The 21,848-nt window shown below is 36.6% G+C and overlaps 1 protein-coding gene across 1 annotated transcript; it reads left to right on the forward strand.

Annotated features, from left to right (window-relative positions):
- Positions 1-286: 286 nt before the first annotated feature.
- On the forward strand, positions 287-20,347 carry CCDC152 (coiled-coil domain containing 152; the record flags this gene model as incomplete). The annotated part of the gene is made up of 8 exons (XM_084232910.1): positions 287-373; positions 2,471-2,576; positions 8,127-8,195; positions 12,138-12,202; positions 13,422-13,524; positions 16,729-16,856; positions 19,542-19,625; positions 20,207-20,347. 8 exons carry the CDS (start codon positions 287-289, stop codon positions 20,345-20,347), a joined length of 783 nt encoding a protein of 260 aa, XP_084089036.1.
- Between the last annotated feature and the right edge of the window lie 1,501 nt (positions 20,348-21,848).

Raw genomic sequence — 21,848 nt, forward strand, 5'->3', positions numbered from 1 at the left:
GTTTTTATATAAAAGGGACAAGTAATTTCTACATATGCACATATCATTACCCCATTTTTCAACTTGTTTAGAGAAAACCTTGTAGAGTGGGGGTGAAACCTTGTAGAGTAGTGAAGCCTTAATGTATGTGACTCTTGTTAATAGATATAACAAAATTTTCTGCGTGCAATAAAACTAAGTGAATACTCAATAATTGACTACAGAAATTTTAGTATTTGAATTATCATTGTGCTTTAAATCTTATTAATTAATGTATTTATTTAACACTATCTTCTCTTTAGAAGGCATGGATCAAAGTGACAAAGGATGTATGAAAAAGATTAGTAGTGTGAATCTTGACAAACTTATAAGTGACTTTTCTCAGCTAGAAGAGGTATGTAAAGATATCAAATAGTCATAGTACATAGGAAAAGTAGAACAGATTTCACTAAGCCCTTTCTCATTTTTATGTTTGATTTTTGAATATACTAACACAACAAAGTGTTCTGGGGCAAGGGAATAAATAATTGAAATGCTTTTGTTAAAGTTAATGGGAAAATACATACTTAAATGTGCAGGCTAGCTATAAATTCAGGAATGGTCTAGTAAGAACTGAAATAAACTCAATTCTCAATCCTTCACCATCTAGCTAACTTTAATTTTCTTTTTTTAAAGTATTTTCTATTCTCTCTTCTTCTGTCTATTCCTTTTCCTTCTCTTTTGTCTATAAGCAGGCCCATTTAAAGTGCCCCTCCCAACTCAACAAATTTCATGATAGATGTAGGGGCAGGAAGGGCACTGAGTAGGTTCTATGATCCAAGCAGACTGCAGTAAAAGGAGTGTCCTGAAGCCCTTGGTGGCTTTCTCGGGCTTTTATTGAGCTTTTACATGTAGTGCAACAACCAAGTACATGGCAGGCAAGTCTTCAGTCTGGGCTTTTTTCTCCCCTTCTCTCCTGCCTCTTCTGCTTCTCTTGGTAGCTATGGCAATACTGCTGCCATGGCCCACAGAAGTAAACAACATAACTTACAACAACTTAACAACTGCAGGTACCCCGTCAGGCAATCCTAATGGTGGGAGGGCAGAAAAGCCCCAAAACCATTTACCCTACAATAGACCAAATTCTCCCCTCTCCTGGGAAGAGTAGGAGGAAATATTGACAAAACATAGGTGAATAAATTAAAGATTTGGAGAGTGCATTTATGAAGCAAGGGGGAATAATGTGTATTTATTGCCATTAAAATAATCTATTATAGGGCCTTCCCGGTGGCGCAGCGGTTGAGCGCTGGGTTGCGAAACCACGCGGCCTCTGCGGCGCCGGTTCGATCCCCGGCTGCTCCCCGGCCACCAGAGGAGGGTCCCACATGGCGTGCAGACCTCTCCTGCCGCCCACTGCTCCCCTCAGCAGTGTACTTCGGTCCTTCTGCCTGCTCTGCTCCCCTCTCTGGCTCTGGTGAATTCTCTCACCCTCCCGCACTTCTGACTGTACCCAGTGCATGTATAAACAAAAACAAACAAACAAAACCAGCAAAAAACAAATAAATAAAAAGCATGCCTCTATAAAAAAAAAAAAAAATCTATTATAATTAAAACAATCTATTAATTATTACCTAATAAATATAATTAAAATAATCTAATTAAGATCATCTATCTTCTCTCATTTTTCACTATCCTTCTTTTCCTCTGCATAATGAAATATTGTCATATAAAGGAATTTTCATGATAATGTGTATTTTGAATTAACATTATGAACTGTTTTTATTTTAAAGATTTATTTATTTATTTATACAAGCACTGGGTATAGTCAGAAGCGCGGGAGGGTGAGAGAATTCACCAGCGCCAGAGCAGGGAGCAGAGCAGGCAGAAGGACCGAAGTACACTGCTGAGGGGAGCAGCGGGCGGCAGGAGAGGTCTGCGCGCCATGTGGGACCCTCCTCCGGCGGCCAGGGAGCAGCTGGGGATCGAACCGGCGCCGCGGAGGCTGCGGGCAGCTTCGCAGCCCAGCGCTCAACCTCTGCGCCACTGGGGAGGCCCCAGAGATTATTTTTTAATGTGTAATCTCACTTATATCTATTTAGTCATGAGAGCATCTCCAGGAGAGTAATAGTAAGTAGAACATCCAAGGTGCAGGAAAGAGCATAATGTGGTCCTTTTCTACAATAGTATAGTCATAAAATAGGTGGAGAACATATGTAAGAAATTGTTAACCATAGGACTGAAGGTTGAGAAGTTGGAAAGAAGGAAGGTCAAGTTAGGTCATATTTTCACTTTTCATTTACAACTATTAATCAGTCTTTTTTACTTTTTTTTTTACCATGTTGCTTTTAAAATCGAAAATAAATTAGGAAGTTGACTTATTTTAAAAATATATGTGAGACTCAATTATGAAAAATTAAATGATTTGTATTTTCATTAGTGCTCATGTTCTTAGTAAAAACATCAAAATAGTAGCATTGACTTGGTAATAATATGTATTCTGTTTGTTCCACAGAAAATCATGGAAACCAGTGGAAAGTACAAAATACTGGATATTGAGTTGGAAAAAGCTAACTGCTTATTAAAAGTAATGCAAACAAAGGGGGTCTCAATTAAAGAAGGTTAGTTCTTTCCTACCTGAAGAAATGCTAATTCTAAAAGTGTTTTTTTGGTATCATACATTCATAAAATATTTTCACTTCACATAGAATTTTCCAGACTTCCATTTCATTGCATCCTTACTACAGCCATGGAAGACAGGCAGAACTCATATTAGTAATGAAGAAACATAGACTGGAAGAAGTTAGCCACTCAGCTAAGAAATGGTCATTCCAAGACTCAATCCAGGCTTTTAAGACTGTAAAAAATAAATATATACAGTTAAATCCCTAGCTCACAATGGCACAAAAGGAATTTAACATGGGCCAAAATTTTTAGTGTTAAAAATAAGCTCTACTAATCCTAAGGTCTCTCCTCATTTCTCAGACACCCACATCATATGCACCACTCTGCTGCCAGGAGCCTGACAATGAAGCTCTATTGTCCCACAGGCCCACCTCTGTCTAAGGAAGTCACAAGCACTGCCTTCTGTGGCAGTTTCATCCATGATGGTGGTTCCTCTAAACCTGAATGGAGAAATGCCTGATGTCCAGGAAATTCCCCAATTAGGGGTCCTCTCCTATTCACTTCAACCCCTGCTCTTCCAGAAACAGGCTCCCTGCTAGTAAAGTGCTGGTGTTAGAAGGAGAGAAAGCCATGTACATGTATTTCCTGGCTATTACCAACTGAGAGGGCATGTAATCAGAATACCCCAGTAGCAATGAGCACACCTAACACCCATATCTTGGTTTATGATCAAAGGAACAAGAATAATGGGGGTATATCAGAGGCATACAGGAGTCAACTGAAAGAGTTCTCAATGGCTGGAACAACTTGAGCCAACAAAATAAATAGTATTGGATTTATAACTCATAGTATAGAATAAATATGGATAAATCCATACTGATGAAAATAAATGTTTGAATAAATAAATGGAGAAGAGACAAAGCTCCTTTGCAGAAGGATTTCAAAATAACATACATGTATGTCATTTGTCCTCAGGTAGTAAATCATAACACCCCACTCATTAGGTATGGGTTGTGTAATGACTTTCTTCACTATAGTAGATCATACATTATGGAAAAAGGGTGGTGGAGAGGAACTACATAGGGGAGAAACCTGACATGTTACCTAAGGTAAATGATCAAGGTCAACTTGATGTCATGTTGATAGTATGCAGCCTTAATATGTGATGAAAATAGCATTTTACTTCTGTAGTCTTTCTGCCAAAAAACGATAACCCTCTCTATTCATGAGATGAGGATCAGATAAAATCCCTATAGAGGAATATTCCCCAAAATACCTGATCAGTCACCACAAAACCGTCACGGTAAGTCAACAAACAAAAAATTTTGAGTAACTGTGTCAGCCAGGAGGAGCCTAAGTAGACATGCCAGTTAAATGTGATCTGTTGTGGGTTGAGTCCTATAACAGAAAAAAAAAAAAAAAAAAGACATAAGACAAAACCCAAGAAAATCTGAATAAAGCATAGATTGTAGGGCCTACCCGGTAGTGTAGCAGGTTTAGCACCACGCTGTGGAGCTGTCCGCAGCCTCTGCAGTGCAGGTTCCATACCTGGCCGGCCAGGGAGAAACCCACATGGCAGCAGACATCTCCTGCCCCCCAGCTGCTCCCCTCAGCAGTGTCTTTGGTCTGTCCACCTGTTCTGCTCCCCGCTCTGTCTCTGGTGAATTCTCTCACCCTCCCACACCTCTGACCTGTTCTTGTATAAATAAATAAAAATATTTTTTTAAAAAAGTACTTTTAAAAAAAAGTATAGGTTTTAGTTAATAATGCATCAGCATTAATTCATTAACTGTAACTAATATACCATACTAATGTAAGAAGTTAGTTATAGGGGAAGCAGGTTGTAATATCTTCCCAACTTTTTTGCACATAAAACTGTTCTGGAAAACAAATTTAGCTAAAAGTCAAAAGATAGAGCCACAAAAATGCTAGAAGAGAATATAGGACTTTTTTTTTTTAGAATGAAGAAAGCCTTCCCAAGTATAACATTATCCATCATTTGAGATCTGATTAAATTAATTTTGGTATATTTAATGAAATAATATGTACTTGATAAAAATAGAATGAAGTCACTTGATATGATATTGAATAATTTCCAAGGTGCCAATATGTAAAAGCAACAATGTACAAAGAGTGTGCTGTAATTTTTATAAACACTGTATGTACTCATGCCCGCTCCCATATCTATTTATATACCTTTGGAAAGATACACAGCATTCTGGTAACAGTGACTTGCTTGGGGGAGAATGAAACTAGGTAGTTTTAAAACAGAGATTAGAGAGACATTTTCTATATTTGTGTTTCATATATATTTACAATTTGAAAAAAATACATTTAAGAAAAATTGAGTTCTAATTCTAAATCTAATAGACTTTGCTAGATAATTCAGGGCAGAAGTAGAAGTTCAAGTGAGAATGGCAGCTTACAGATCAAGTATGTACTAGTTCACTTAGAGAGGAACAAACCACATATATGATTGGATTTGTTTAGCGATGAGAATGAGATTCTAATATTTTATTTCCTACCTTTGATACCAGATAAAGAATTTCTTTGCCAGTTCAAGATGGTAATTAGTATTGAGGGCTAAGCACTGTAAAAAAAATATTTTTCATACACAATTGTATTTAATATTTCCAGTTGCTTTATGAAACAGATTTAATACCAAATTGCTAGTTAAAGGTAGAGCGTAAATCTGAGCTTAAAGTAAATGTTGATTTACTAAATTAATGTGGTGGCTTGATATTCTGAGCTCTAGTTTTTAGGAAGAATTGGGTTGTATAATGTTCTTCAAAGTACTTTATAAGCAGAAATGATAATGATGGTAAAGATTTGCAAAGAAAATTAAATCGTTCTAGAATAGTTAATGGTATTCTACCTTAAGAATTCCTTATGAGCCAATCTCCTTTGTTAAAAACAAATGTGTTGAGAGGGCCACCTTGTGTTCACATTTTGAAAATATGTATTTTTAATTTTAATTTATTTACTGTTATACCTTCAGCTACCATATTTTATTAATTGCTGGATTCGTGGCTCAAAGTCACAAAAACAAGCGATATCAGAGTCTGTTCCTACTGAATTTTTTAATTGTGGCAGCTAACACAGTAGAGAAGTAGGTTATCAGCTGATGTCTACCAAATATAATTTAACTCTCACCCTACTACTGGGAAATAACAAGAGAGGAAAAATGGAGGTTGTTGGAAACTATCTTAGTGGAATGTAGAATGGCAAACATGGTGTGAGGAAGAGTGAAAAACCACAGTCATAGAAACAGCTTCAGGGCCTCCCTTGGTGGAGCAGCAGGTGAACGCTGGGCTGTAAAGCTGCCCACAGCCTCTGCAGCACTGGTTTGATCCCCAGCTGCCAGCGAGGGTCCCACCTGGTGCTTCAGACCTCTCCTGCCAAGCCCACTGCTCCCCTCAGCAGTGTATTTCCTCACTCTGCCTGTTCTGTTCCCCGCTCTGGCTTTGGTGAATTCTCTCACCCTCTCGCACTTCTGACTGTGTCCAATGCTTACATAAATAAATAAATAAATCTTTAAAAAAAACTTTAAAAAAAAAGAAACCGCTTAATAAAACTTTCAATTTCTGCACAATACTTTCTACTAGTGCAGTTGAAGAAAGTACATGGAGACTCAGTGCAGCACCTCCATCTAAACGGTGAAGCTTAGCATCCTCTCCTCACAATGCTGGTTCTTTCATTCCTTCAATAAATAAGAAAGCAAACAAAATTTTCAACACTTTTGAAATAGTCACCATGTTAGATGCAAGATGTATCCAAATAAGTCAGTCATGATCTTTACCTGAAAGAGTTCACTATCTAGTGGGAGAAAACACAAGTAACTAAAATGCAATGTGATAATGGAGGAAAGCGATACATACAAATTGTTGAGGGACATGGGAGACAAAAAACTACACCTATGTTAAATATTTTGAGTGAATTTTTAGGTCTGTTTTCTCATTAGATTGTTAATACTCTGTTATGTGAGATAGGGTGGGTATTACCCATATTTTTATTTTGCAAATGAGGAGTTTAAAGTTCAGGTAAGTTAAGTTGCTCACCCAGAGGAACATAGCTAGAAAGCAAATCCAGTTCCTCTGACTCCAAGTTTTATGGTTTTATCAACATTTGCTACAATTCCTGAGGAAGTATTAGATAGCAGATCAAGAGCACAGGATTTGAAATGAGAAAAACTATGTCTAAATCGTTTTTCTTTGTCTAATTCCATTTACTAGCTGTGGAATTTTGGCAAGTAACCAGATCTCTACAATGACTTCTTTTGTAAATCAGGATAGTGATACTAACTTCTCTGTATCATTTTGAATACTGAATTGGGGTAGTGTTTACAATATATTTAGTTGAATGCCTGGCAGAATGATCACTCAATAAATGGTACTGTTATACCTAGACAAATTTTTTATTACCAGCTACAAATGCGGTATTTAATATTTAACCATTAGTACAGTTGTCAGAGTGGAAGCTAGTCACTATGTCATACTGGTGCACACTGACTAAGTATTGGGCATGGACCTCAAAAACTGAAAGATAGATAATAAAGCTCAATATTCATTAGCTGTTAAGTGAAGAACATAAAGTTTGAGTAGCCCTTAAACTTCAAAGTTATCTTTCTTTTTAAAAATATTATTATTCTCTACAAAGTTTTCATTGCCATCTATTTAGCTAGTAAAATTGTAAAAATAGTGTACCCTATGTTTCCTAACCTTATAGCAAAAATGCAATAATATTAACTGTCACAAAGAATCTCTAGTTCTGTTCTTGCCCTCTTTCCAGGACTTCCAAATCAAATTACTCTGAAGTTCTCCATTGTGTTAGTAAAGTAGTTAAAATCATAGACTTTAGTTCTGAACTACTGGGATTCAAGTTCTAGCTCTGCAACTTACTAGTTATAAATGTACCCTTGGGGCAGTCACTAAACTTATGTATATCAATTTCCTCATAGTTAAAATGTAGCAAGTTCTAGGATCTGCTTCCTAAGGCTAAAAGCATTAAGTGATCTAATATTTGCATAGCTTTCAGAATACCTGTATGTGTTAGTTTTTTCAGTCCAAAGCTTCTCTACTTAATCCTTTCTGACTTCAGTTTACTATGATATTGCTGGTCTATCCATCAGTCACTCAGTATATATTTATGGAATGCCAATAGTGGACCACAATTGCTCTAGATCCTAGAGATCCTAGGGAGAAATGGTAAACAAAACTATACTAGAGTGACAACCAAGAAGACTGCTTAAAGTTACAGAAGTTTTCACACTGGTGACAAGTGTACTGAAAACCTACATATAGGTGTTGAACCCTGCAATACTGGATTTATTGCATTTATTGTGCCTTAAAAACTCATTACTAAATCCTGGAATGCCTTTGAATTGAAGATTGATTGATTAAAAGTACTTATTATGTAATTCACCTTGAGATACCTGATTGCCTTATTAAGATCTCATAATGGTATTAAATATTGTAAATATTTCTACTTTGAAAAATTTCAAAATGTAAGCAAATAATTTTCAAATAAATTTATTCTTTATGTTTTAGAATGTGCTACTCTTCATAATATGATAAAAGGACTACAACAGACCATTGAATATCAACATAATTTGAAAGGTAAGCTAGAAAATAAAACCTTGAAAAATTATGTATTTGAGCATCTTTAAAAATAAAGTTTTTACATCATCCACAGTAAATTCCATTAAATTTGGGCTCCTTACTAATTAATCATATTTTCTGAATTTTTATGAAATAATAAGTGCTTTGTTGAACAGAAAATTCAGGGAAATTGGGATATTTTAATAATCAGTCATTATCACTTTCTTTAATACTTTCAAAAATTTAGCAATGTATTACATAATGAATATTCTTATTTAAACTGCAGTAATAGATTACTATTTAATTTTTTGTCATGCATCAAGGCTATACTTGTATAAAATAAGCAATTCTGAGAAAACAAAAGAATGTTGGTATTGTGCTTCGCAAATTCAATGCTATTCTATACAACAAAGTTGTGATAAATCAGTATGATATTAGAATAAAAATAGGCACACAGATCCAAGGAGCTCAGAAACATTTATTTGTACCTTTGAGTCTTGCTAACTTCCCAAGCATCATGGCAAATGCTGTGTACAAATATGGAGACAAGGACATGAATATGGCTCATATGCTCTTTGCTCACATGTTCCATTGTCCTGCTGGAATTATTTACAAAATATGAGTTCAAAGACAAAATTATTAAGAATTTCAAGACATTGGTGGCAGAGTATTAAGCCAAGTATGGCACTCTTCTGAATGCAGGGCTCTGAACAACTGCGGAGATTGTAGATCCATGACACTGACCCTGTAAATAAATGAGAAGCAACAAAAAAAATAAATAAATAAATAAATAGGAAGATAGTTGGGTGGATTTTCTAAAAATCAGGGCAAAACATAATTTAGGTAGTTATATTACTATGAACAGCTGATTTTTTAAAAAACAAAATGAAATCACAGTGTATTAAAAGATAAAAAAAAATTACAGCATCTGAGTAAATACCACTTGCGGATGCCCTCAATTTTTGAGAATGTTCTCAGACAACTTTATAAGAATGTTTATCTAAGAAATCTAAATTATTACGGAATTAAATGATTACAAACTTAAGTAATCAGACATGAATGATACCAAAGAAAGTCAATTATAAGTATATAATGAGTCTAAAGACAATACACACTAAAGAACTTTCCTCACAGTTCAGTGCCAAAGGAGAATAATCAATTTTAGAAAAATGTCATGCAAAGTTATTAGAGTCCAAGAGAGTAAAGTGAATTTTGGTGACTTCAGAAAAAGATTCTTTGTCAAATGTCAGGACTAGGGCCTCCCCGGTGGCGCAGCGGTTGAGCGCTGGGTTGCGAAGCTGCCCGCGGCCTCTGCGGCGCCGGTTCGATCCCTGGCTGCTCCCCGGCCACCGGAGGAGGGTCCCGCATGGCGCGCAGACCTCTCCTGCCGCCCGCTGCTCCCCTCAGCAGTGTCCTTCGGTCCTTCTGCCTGCTCTGCTCCCCGCTCTGGCTCTGGTGAATTCTCTCACCCTCCCACGCTTCTGACTGTACCCAGTGCATGTATAAACAAAAAAACAGACAAACAAACAAATAAATAAATAAACATGCCTCTAAAAAAAAAAAAAAAAATGTCAGGACTAGATGGACTCTCCAGTGATGCAAAATGCTATTGGAATTTATAACTTCTATAGCCAGAGCCACAAGAACCTTAGACCTTAAGGAAATAGCCATTGTGGGAATATATGCTTGACAGCCTAATGTAGAATCAGGTAGGATGGTAAAAAAAAGCAGTGACAACAATAAACATATTTTGATCGTATTACGGATGAAAGCCAACATAGAGTCAACTGAGATGTGATATAAAGTATTAAGAAGATCTGTTATTTCTTCAGGAAATGGCTGTAGTTCAATGATAAATTCTGTGGTTCTAGATAGCATAGTTATAGATGTGAAAAAGACAGATAATATGTAAGTAGTACAATATTTAGATGACTTGATCTGTTTTCTGGGTAAAGGAAAATTTATCATCATTAAAGTCCATTTTCTTGAAGTTTATATATCAGGCAATTTTAATTAGAATTCTTAACTGGAGGGCCTCCCCGGTGGCGCAGCGGTAGAGCGCTGGGTTGCGAAGCTGCCCGCGGCCTCTGCGGCGCCGGTTCAATCCCCGGCTGCTCCCCGGCCACCGGAGGAGGGTCCCACATGGCGCGCAGACCTCTCCTGCCGCCCGCTGCTCCCCTCAGCAGTGTACTTCGGTCCTTCTGCCTGCTCTGCTCCCCGCTCTGGCTCTGGTGAATTCTCTCACCCTCCCGCGCTTCTGACTGTACCCAGTGCATGTGTAAACAAAACAAACAAACAAGCAAACAAATAAAGAAAAACATGCCTCTATTAAAAAAATAAAAAAAAATAAAAAAAAATAAAAAAAGAATTCTTAACTGGAAAGGGGAGAGGAAGAAGATTGTGTAAAATAATCTTAAAGTTCATTTGACAGAAGAAATTTATAAACAAGAAAAACAAGAATAAATAAGAAAATTATGAAAAAGAAGAATATGGGGGAAGAAGACTTCCTTTTTCCAGATAACATGCTCTGAAGCTATTGTAATGAAATCAATATGATATTGCCATAAAAGTTGAAATACACATTCATGGAACAAATAGAGAGCTAGGTTCTAGATACAAGCCATAATATTTCTTAGTGTCTAATATAAGGAATATTTCAATTTATTGGGGGGAAGTGGCATTTTTACATATGGTACTGGTATATTTGTACAGCTTTCCATCTGGAAAAAAAGAAATTGGACTCATTCCCACCACATCAAAAATAAATTCCAGATGGATAAAAAAGAACAATAAAGACTTGAAAGAAAATCTCCAATACAGCATGTACAATCTAAATATCTTCTTAACCAATCTGGAAACCACAGATGCTATATAAAGAAAAAAACAGACCTTATAAACTTTATAACAACAGTACAATGAGAACACAGGCAACAACAACAAACAAAAGAACAAGAAAGAACTTTGTCACACAAAAGTCAAAAAATTATTTTTAAAAATGTTTATAAATATCATTGTGGTTTATATCAACTATACACAAGAGCTCCACTTTGTGACTTTTGTGTCTAGTGACCATCATCACTTATTATTAGGGAAATACAAACCAAAACCACAATGAGATGTCATTCCCCTTTTAACTTTTCCCAAACTAATGAATATTTTAAATTATCTAAACCAGAAACCTGGAAGGCAAAAGTCTCCCTTTCCTTTTGCCTGGGTTATCTTGTTGCTAAACTAGTTATCCTAACATCTAGTTATCTTTATTTTCCTTTATCTCCTATTGCCACTGATCTAATTTAAGCTTCTGTTATTTCTTATTTGATTTACCTTTATTGATCTCCATCCTTCTAGTGTAGAACCCTCCCATAAATCTTCCAGATCTTTTCAGCATTTAATTCTAATCATTTCCCTTCACCATTCCAAATTCCTCTTGACCCTGCAATCTGTAAAATTCAGTAATTCATGTAGAATGTGTCCACTTCCTATTAGGATATGGCCCCACCTGATTTAGCACATGCTACTCACACTTTGCTCTCCAGCAGGACTGCACTTGAATTGCAGTTTTCATGAACATGATATAGTCACTCAAGCCCAAAGTCTTCTGGGCAGTTATCTGTACTTAGAATGCCTTCCTCTCCAACATGGGGTAAATTTTATTACTTAAGACTCAGCTCAAGTGGTAAATCCCTTCAAACAGACTAAGGTGTTTCTTCTACAGGTCTCCGTGGTATTTCAGACACTCTGCCATTACAAAGCAGTTATCAAAGTATAGTATATCTGCTTACACCTCTTGCCATTAGACTGTAAGTTCTATGAAGAGCAGTAATTCTTTTTATTTTAACATTTCCATTGTTATACACAGTGTCTGATGTGTAGTAAATGTTGAATGCATACATGAAGGGAAACTTGAATTACTCAATATATTCCCATATTAGGATTTTTGCTTTGACGATTTTTACGTAGGTGAAAATGAACAACTAAAAAGAAATGCTGACATTACAAAAGAAAAGTTAAAATCTCATGAACTGGTGAGTTTATTTATCTTTATATTCAGTCAAATCCTTGTAGAGCATGTGTTTTCTCAAATTAGAACAAAAAAGGTGGTTGTTTCATTTATAAAGAGAGATAAAAGTTGTAGAGTATATGTTTGTGTGCCAGAATCTTTAATGAATGAAAATTTTTTTAAGAAATACAAGTTTTGTCAACCCTAGTTACTTGTAGACTAGAATGCTGTTATATGTCACTGGTTTCTTTCTACTGAAAAAGAGATGCAGCCATTTTGCTTATATTATTTTATTTAAAAGATTTATTTATTGGGACCTCCCCAGTGACTCAGCAAGTTGAGCACAGCACTATGAAGCTGTCCACAGCCTCCATGGCGCTGGTTCGATTCCTGGCCGGCCAGGGAGATTCCCACATGGCACCGCAGACCTCTCCTGTCTTGCCCGCTGCTCCCCTCAACAATGTATTTTGGTCCTTTTGCCTGTTCTTCTCCCTGCTCTGTCTCTGGTGGATTCTCTCACTCTCTTTCACCTCTGGTCTGTACCCAGTTCTGGTATAAATAAATAAATATTTAAAAATAAATAAAGAAGTGGGGCGGGGTGGGCGGGGGAGGTGAGAGGATTCACCACAGACAGAGTGGGGAACAGAACAGGCAGACTGACTGAAATACACTGCTGAGGGGAGCAGCAGGCAAGTCAGGAGAGGTCTACTGCCAGTGGGTCACCTCCCTGGCTGGGGATCGAACTTGGCTCCAGTGGCTGCAGACAGCTTCATAGTGCTGTGCTTAACCCCATGTGCCTCCAGGGAGGTCCCTGTTTTGCTTATATTTTAAATTTAAGTTAATGTGCTATTACTAGAGTATGCTCTATTAGCCAGCACTTTTTAAACTTTATATAAAGGAGTCTTTAATCTTTATGATTTGAGTAATCTACCAAAATTTTATTTGTGCCATCTAACTGAAGGGAGCCCTTAATGTGAATCACAAATTCTCTCACAAGAGCCACATACCCTGTACACCATTTCTAGAGGAATAGCATAACAATAGCAATTATAGCACTTATAACACAGTGCTTAGGATGTAAAATGTGCTCAATAAATGGTAGTTCCTATCCCTCTGCCCATTGGGAGGTCTATTACACTATTTTTTTTCACATCTCCCAAGAACCAATATGTCAAATTCTGACAGAATTAAGATTTTCAAACTCAAGCTGAAATCAAAATATGAATATGTATTTTAATCTTTAGGATTATAAGAATAATATTGCTAAACTTATGAGTGAAATGAGAATCAAAGAGGAAGGACATAAAATAGAAATCAGGAAACTTTATCAGGATATGCAGAAAAAAGGTAAGTTTTTTCTTTTTTAATTTACCAAATTCTAAGATAGCATAAAAGAATTTAAATATGCATATAATTTTTTTCAGTAATAACAAGTGTTCTTGAATGAACATTGCCTTATAGCTTTCTATATATTTGTGTGACATAAATTACATTTTTAAATTAGATTCATGATTTTACACGTTACTTAATATGAAATAAAACACCCTTATAAAAGTAATATAAATGTATAATGAATAGTTTTGATATTTATGTGTAATTTAATGACATTTTCTTCCATCAGTAACACAGGTCTCAAGAATTTAATGTTGAGGCTTACTGATTTCATAAAGCAGTAAGAACTTTTCTAATGAGCCCATACTTAGGCACATCATATGAAAAAATTAACTTAAAATGTAGCCCAGGTGTAAATGTAAATCTACATCTATATAAATGCTGGAAGAAAACATAGAAGAGAATAATCTTTGCAGCATTGAGCTAGGCACAACTTCTTGGTAAAAAACAAAAAAACGAATAATAAAGGAAAAAAATATTATTTTTTCAAATTCTGTTTATCTAGGTAAAATAGGTTTACAGTGTTGTATCTGCTTTCAGATACCTCTACAAGTATATATTTTCATAGCCTGCCCACCACCAATGCCTCAGTGATAAGGAAATAGATTCTAAATTGAACTTCATCAAAATTATTAGCTTCTGTCCTTCAATACTGTTAAGATAATGAAAAGACAGGCAATAGACTGGATAATAATAGTTATAAATCCATAGTTGATTAAGGACTTATATCCAAAATATATATAAAGAGTTCTGACAACTCAGTAATAAGTCAAATAATCCAACAAGGAAATAAGCAAAATATTTGAACAGGAATTTCTTCTGAGACACACAGATAGAAAGCACATGAAAACATGTTCAGATAATTCATAGTAGGAAAATTCAAATTAAAACCACAAAGAGTGCCAGTTTGTACCTTTTAGAAATCCTAAAATCAAACTGTCAATACCAACAGTTGGTGAAGATATAGAGCAATTAGAATTTGTATATATTATGGATGGAACTATAAAAGTATATAGCCATTTTAGAAAACAGTTTTGCAATATCTTTGGATCCTCTGAGCATCAAATACTAAGACAGGATTAGATTGCATCAATGAATATATTTATGCCAGTGAATTTTAATTTTTTTGGCGAATTAGACATCTTTGATGGGAGGAGAGCACACAGATCCGTGAAGATATAAAAAATCTGAATTGTTCTATGTTTGTATTAAATTAAATCTGTAAGAAACTTTTTTTTTTAAAGATTTATTTATTTATGCAAGCACTGGGTACAGTCAGATGCGCGGGAGGGTGAGAGAATTCACCAGAGCCAGAGCAGGGAGCAGAGCAGGCAGAAGGACTGAAGTACACTGCTGAGGGGAGCAGCGGACGGCAGGAGAGGTCTGCACGCCATGTGGGACCCTCCTCCGGTGGCCGGGGAGCAGCCAGGGGTTCGAACCGGCGCTGCAGAGACTGCGGGCAGCTTCGCAACCCAGCGCCCAACCGCTGCGCCACCGGGGAGGCCCTGTAAGAAACATTTTTCCCACTAAGAAAACTCTAGGCTTCGAAGACTTTCCTGGTGAAATTCTGCTAGACCTTTCAGGGGGAAAAAAATCATGTCAATCTTACACAAACTTTGTCAGAGAATTAACCCCCCAAAAAGAGGAAACATTTTCCACCTCATTTCATAAGGCCAACATCATCTTGAGAACAAAATGTTTCAGGGAAAATCATACACCCATCCTCTGATCTGGTCTCTGTATGTGATCCACATAGTGCTTCAGTTCTTGTTTTCATCACAAATTCTCTGCATTCATGCCATCAACAGTGCTGCCTCCAGGCATATGATAGGTACAGACTGAGAACAGATGGAAGTCAGTTTCTCTAAGGCTTTGGATAGCCAAATATATTCTGGGCTTCACCTCATTCCATGCTAAGATGGAACCTTTGTACTGATCCTAAGCCCAGAAAGTGAATGAGGTTGATTGGTGAAGATGGAAAGAAGAGCCTTTAGGCAGAGAGAAGCTAAAAGCCAAGACATAGAGTGGGGAGACACAGGACATTTAAGGGAATAATAGTCTATTGCCTACATTTGCACTCCACAGAAAGTTCAGCAAGAGAAAGGCCAGAAACTATGGTTAGGGCTGGATTGACCGTTTAATTGTGAGGTTAATTGATGGGACATGACGGAAGGTTTTTGAGGTAATGGCCAGTCTTAAAGGTATGCTTTAGGAAGACTAACCTGGCAAAGGATGCAGGGGGTAGAGAATGGTGATAGGAATCCTAGACACAGAATCCAAGTGAGAAAAAAATGAGGCCTGAACCTAAGTAAGTAGTAGATTAGTCAGATGTCAAGATCCCTAGCTTGTAGGTCTTATAGACTAATTGACATTTTTTTCTCAAAAATCAAATACGTTTGTGAGGCTCCCATCCTGGATGAGATGGTGTTATCGACAGAAATCAGGAAGCCGAGTGAAAAGGAAATTTGATGAAGCCCAGAGATGTGGTGTGAACAATGAGAGGGACCATGAGAAATAGAGTGTAACAGGAACTTGATGTGGCTCTACAGTCATCCAGTAAATCAAGGTCCTCTATACCTAGGAACCCAGGCTTCATGTCCTCCTTTAACCACTAAATCTCCTACTCATTTTCTAGGCCATTGATTAAGAGTAGAGTTAGTTTATTTATTCAAAAACTTTGGATGGCTAACCTATGTGTTTCAAGCATTTTGCAGGGGCTTGTCAAAAACATGTAAAAGCTGGGCCTCCCCGGTGGCGCAACGGTTGAGCGCTGGGTTGCGAAGCTGCCCGCAGCCTCTGCAGTGCCAGTTCGATCCCTGGCTGCTCCCTGGCCACCGGAGGAGGGTCCCACATGGCGCGCAGACCTCTCCTGCTGCCCGCTGCTCCCCTCAGCAGTGTACTTCGGTCCTTCTGCCTGCTCTGCTCCCGTTCTGGCTCTGGTGAATTCTCTCACCCTCCCGCGCCTCTGACTATACCCAGTGCTTGTATAAATAAATAAATCCTTAAAAAAAAAAATGTAAAAGCTACTCTGCACATAAATAGTTTCTAAAGTATGTTTTTATTAATAAAATTTTTCCTAAATTATTTGAAATGCTAAAGAAATGTTTATAAAATTATTGAAATAAGATGAATTAATTTTGTTTATTTTGTTTCATTCAGTTGAATTAAATGAAGAAAAGCATAAAGAACTGATAGAGAAAAAGGAGGTAGAAATTTCAGAGTTAAAAGCAAAGTTAAGAACTCAAGAAAGGGAAAAACAAAATGAACTAATCAAACTACAGCTAGAGGTAGGTGTTTAAGATTGTGCTAAACTTAAGGATACATCTCTTTGTTTAAGCCATACTTTGGTTATTTTTCATCTCAATGAGACATTTCAGGTGTGGCAACAACCTTGCAAAAGAGTGTCATGCACTTCACAAGCAATGTTCAAATGCTCTAACAGCTGTTAGCTAGACTGCTTTTCAGCACTTGGCCTGAAGGTGGAGCTTTCCAGTCACGGAGAAGGTCCTGGTTTCCAGACAGGTTATTGTTTCCTAAGAAAGCAGGAACAGATAACACAGAAAGGATCTGCATTTTACAGCTGAATCAATGCAGGCTTCACAGGACTGCCATTTGAGCAGTGTAGAGATTGTAATCCTTAGCACTGTCCTCAGCAGAAATTGTGAAAATCTAGCAAACAAACTAGAAATTCCTTTTGCTTTTATTTAGGGTAAAAATGAGAAAGAATTCTCCCTAATAAATGTGTGGGAAAATATACAGACAATATACATCTACAGATAAATCAAATTGTTTTTAAAAGTTTAAGTGACTTCAAATAGGGCATCTTGAAGGCTGAGATTCCAGTTATTTGCTCTAAAGACATTTCAGTTGGTTTCTTTCTCTCTTTTTTTTTTTTTAAGATTTATTTATGTATGTATACAAGAACTGTGGTACAGGCCAGAGGTGTGTGTGGGGGGGGGGGGTGAAAGGATTCACTAGAGACGCAGCAGGGAACAGAACAGGCGGATTGACTGAAACACTGCAGAGGTGAGCAGCAGGCAAGTCAGGATATATCTGCTGCGTTATGTGGGTCTCTACCTGGCTGGGGATCCGACTCGTGCTGCAGTGGCTGCAGATAGCTTTATAGGTTGCATCTTAATCCCTTGCACCACCAGGGAGGCCCCTCAGTATGTTTCTTAACTGGATGTCAGAGTCTCAAAAAAAAAACTGCTATTTTGACAAAATAGTTCCCCTTTAAATTTTTTTCTAGATTCTACCAATGTCTCTTTCCATAATTATTCCATCACTTTCCTCCAGCCTGAGTCCCATTTTACCTTATGTCTTCAGAGCTCACAGGCTTAGACTTACTATCTATGTTTCTGCAAGTTGACATCCCTGGAATGCTCGGTGAGGTGCAGTGTTGAAGAGTGTATGATCATGGGCTAGAAAGGAGGCTAGATATTGACTTTAGAGTCTCTTTGCTGCTGCTGCACTAGTCAAGTGTACCCACAAACCACAGCGAAGACTGAACTGCCAACTAAGATACAGCAGGCTATATATTTTTTAATTTTTTAATTTAAATTTTATTTTTTATATTCCCCATACAATTACAACCCCCAGCAGGCTATATTTTAAGATTTACCATCAACTTCTAATCCACTGACTATGAATGTGCATTTTGTTTGCCATTCAGGCCCTATCACTGGTCTAGCCCATGTCTGTTGTTTGAACGACTTTTGATTACTTATTTTCTTTGTAGTTATCCATTTGTCTTCCCAAATCAGAACACAACCTCACAAAAATATAGTTTAAACCATGACAGTTGGGTTTTCTCTTTTTTTAAAGTAAAAGCCTGACTTGAGAACTTTGATTGCTGAGATGTCCACTTCAAAGAGGTATCCATGCCAAAGAAAGTTATTATTCAACAAACACGAACATTGCCAGCTGCAGGGCTAGAAAGAGAGCCAGACTGCCTCCCCCAGCTGAGACCCCTTTGCTTTAGAGATCTTCGTTGATTTTAATTACTGACCATTGGACCACTCATTTTTTTCCTCCTCCTGTGCTTGAAATTCCTGCTCGTATGTTTTAAATCACCAAGAAAAAGTGAACCCATGAAACCCTGGACTCTCACCCTCAAACCCAATAAAAGCAGGATCCCAAGCCCAAGTACTCTCTCTTTCACTCCCCCTGTATCTTCCACCTCCCCACTATGACCTGTGACCTCAGGGTATGGCCCCAGAGGTGCTGTGCATTTTCCAGATCCTATGAATAACAAGCCTTTATTTTTCAGTTTCCTGATGGTTAATGCCAAAGGGCATCTTGTAATCATAATAAAAATGACAAGGCCTGGTCCAACCATAGCTTTGGCACAAAACGGAATTTATTCTCCTCTCTGAGGAGAGAGACTAAACTGAACTTAAAGTGAATAGGAAAAGACAGTGGAAGATTTTGCAAAAAATATTGACCATAAGAATGGCCTATGACAAGACGTTTAACCTAATTCAGTTTAATATCAAACCAATAAAACTTAAAACTAAATCAGCAAAATCATATCCAAATTCTATTCATTTTTAACATTTCTATAGAAGGGTATATGGATTTTTCTCCCATGAGTATTGATTACATTTTCTTTTAAAAAGCATATAAATTCTCAACCCTGTTTAACTAGGGTCTTAATCCTGTAGCATAGAGTTACCGAATGCCTTGAGAAAAAGATGAAGCTATCCCTCTTCAGAATCTCTAAAGTAGTACCAAGGTATTTGTTACATTTAAGAAGCTCCCAAAATAATTTTAATATGAAACAAGGGTTAATTTTGTTTGAGTGTCCTTTAGTTCATTCTTAATAATTATTTCATAAAAACTTCTATCTTCTGTTATACATAGAATACACTTAAATTATATATTATGTGTCAAAAGGTACATTTATAGAAACAATTATTTCTCATTACTTAACTAGAATGTTCTCAATAGCTTTCTTTTTAAATTTTATTCAGTTTGATGCCAAATTAGCAAGAGTTCAAACTAAATCAAAGTTATATCCAGAGTCTACTGTTTTGCCACAGAGTATCTACAGAAGGGTATGTGTTTTTCTTCTATGACCTATTTCTTAAACAAAAATTAGTTTTCTTAATGTTTTTACAAAAATTATGCAATATTACTAGCAATATACTTAACAGATTTTCTTAAAATATGCCACACAATCAGAAAGACATTAGAATTTGAATAATCTTTAAAAGTTACTTTTAAGCTAAAAATCTTAGCTTAAAAGTAGCAAATTAAAAGATTAGAGAAGTCCTCTGACTCTTTGGACCATCTATGGAATTCCACAATAAATTTTGAACTATAGTTGAATATTATCCTGAAGTTCAGGCACTCAGATTTCTTATTGTTCCACTCCTCCTTTATTTATGGTTTATAACTTGAAGCTTATATCGTGAAAAGAAAGCAAACTAAAACAAAAAGGCAAATGCTGCTAATGTGTTTTTGGTGTCTATATACCAGTATTATCACATTATGTTCCACAAAAATGCAATTACAGGCCTTCCAAAATAAGGGATCATTTTAAATACCTACTTAAGCCTTAAATGTAGTTTTTGTTGTTGTTTTCGTGTTCTTTGGTATTCCTGAATTGCAAAAACACTATTTCTGCTTTATTTAGAAACTTCAACATCTTCAAGAAGAAAAAAATAAGGAGATTGCTATTCTTCGCGCTACCATTCATGATCTAGAGCAGCGCCTCTCTGTAGGCAAAGATTCTTTGCCTACTCACAAAAACTCTGCCAAACATAGACGGTTTTGAGTATAGCAGTAAATTCATTCATTACTATTTAATTTCTTTAAAAGCAGTTGAAAATTTTACTTCTGTTGTCAATATAACTACTACTTAATTAATAATGACTTAAAAAGCTATTTTTACAGCCATGTATATATACCATGAGGTTTGTGTGTATTTGCCATGTGTGAGTTATTGATACTTTTGAACAGAAATCTTTAAACGAGAGTGGCAGGTAGGGCCTCCCTGGTGGCACAAGGGGTTAAAACACAACCTATGAAGCTAACCGCAGCCACTGCAACATGAATTTGATCCCCCACCAGGGAGCAATCCACATGGTGCAGCAGACCTCTCCTGACTCGGCCCGCTGCTCCCCTCAGCAGTATGTTTCAGTCAATCTGCCTGTTCTGTTCCCCACTTTGTCTCTGGTGAATCCTCTCACCCCCCACACCTCTAGCCTGTACCCCAGTTCTTATATGCATAAAAATAAATAAATCTTTAAAAAAAAAAAAAGAGTGGCAGGTAACTGAAGAGTGGAAAGGGGCTTGAAGCTGGGAGATCTTAATGTGGGCTGGATTAAGCCACCCTCACTCCCTTCCCCACCTCTTCTTCCCACCCGTCCCCTCACAAGTCTCTGAGCCTGCCCCCTCTCCCACTTCCATGGCTAATAGGAAGAGTGAGTCTTCTCTGTAATGCCAAAAGCATTTATCTTATATAATAAGAACTACTTTAATTTAAAAAACCCTCAACCATTTCAAAACAAACAAAAAAGCTTTAAATGTTTATATTGAGTTTATTGAAACAAATCCACACTTCGGCCAACTGTATACTGCATTCTATTGAATAGCTTAACAGTATTAACCATAAAGAAGTTCAGGTTCATAGGATTTAGTTTACCTATTGAACCATCATTGACTATGGAAATACTTTCTAAGCAATCAACAGCAAAATTCAAATTTTCCTTGATCTTTCCCCTTACAGCTTTCTAGTTTTACAGTGTGGTTCAATGCTAGATAAAGAAACAAGATATAAAGATTTCATTCATATGTGATAGTAAAAAAATCAAGATACGAGTCTTAGATATAAAAAAGCATAAATGGATATTTTAAACTGTAGTGAGAAAAATATTCATGCTTAAGTATTTCTGAATGCTAAAAGAGAGAGTTCACTTCTTTAAAGGTTTAATGAATTTTAAAAGTAAGATTAAAAGACAAAGATAATATTGTTTTGAGAAATAAGATAAAATGGAAAATATGTCTTTGTTGTTCTTCCTCCATTCTAAATTGCTAATTATCCAACAGGAACCCCTAGGTCATAGTTTATGTTTCTGTTCTCATTAATGCAAGTAGAATACTGGAAAAAGAAAAAGAAAGACATATTAACCAAATGCTATAATCACCTTTCAGTTGCCCTATAATAAAAATATGGTTTTGGGTCAACATTTCTTTGACATAAATTTTAAAATCTGGAAGCCAATACAGGAGATTTCTCCATGTTTGCACAAATCCAATTCCTGTATTTGGATCAC

The sequence above is a fragment of the Talpa europaea genome, assembly GCF_964194135.1.
Source record: "Talpa europaea genome assembly, chromosome: 5".
Taxonomy (NCBI): Eukaryota; Metazoa; Chordata; class Mammalia; order Eulipotyphla; family Talpidae; genus Talpa; species Talpa europaea.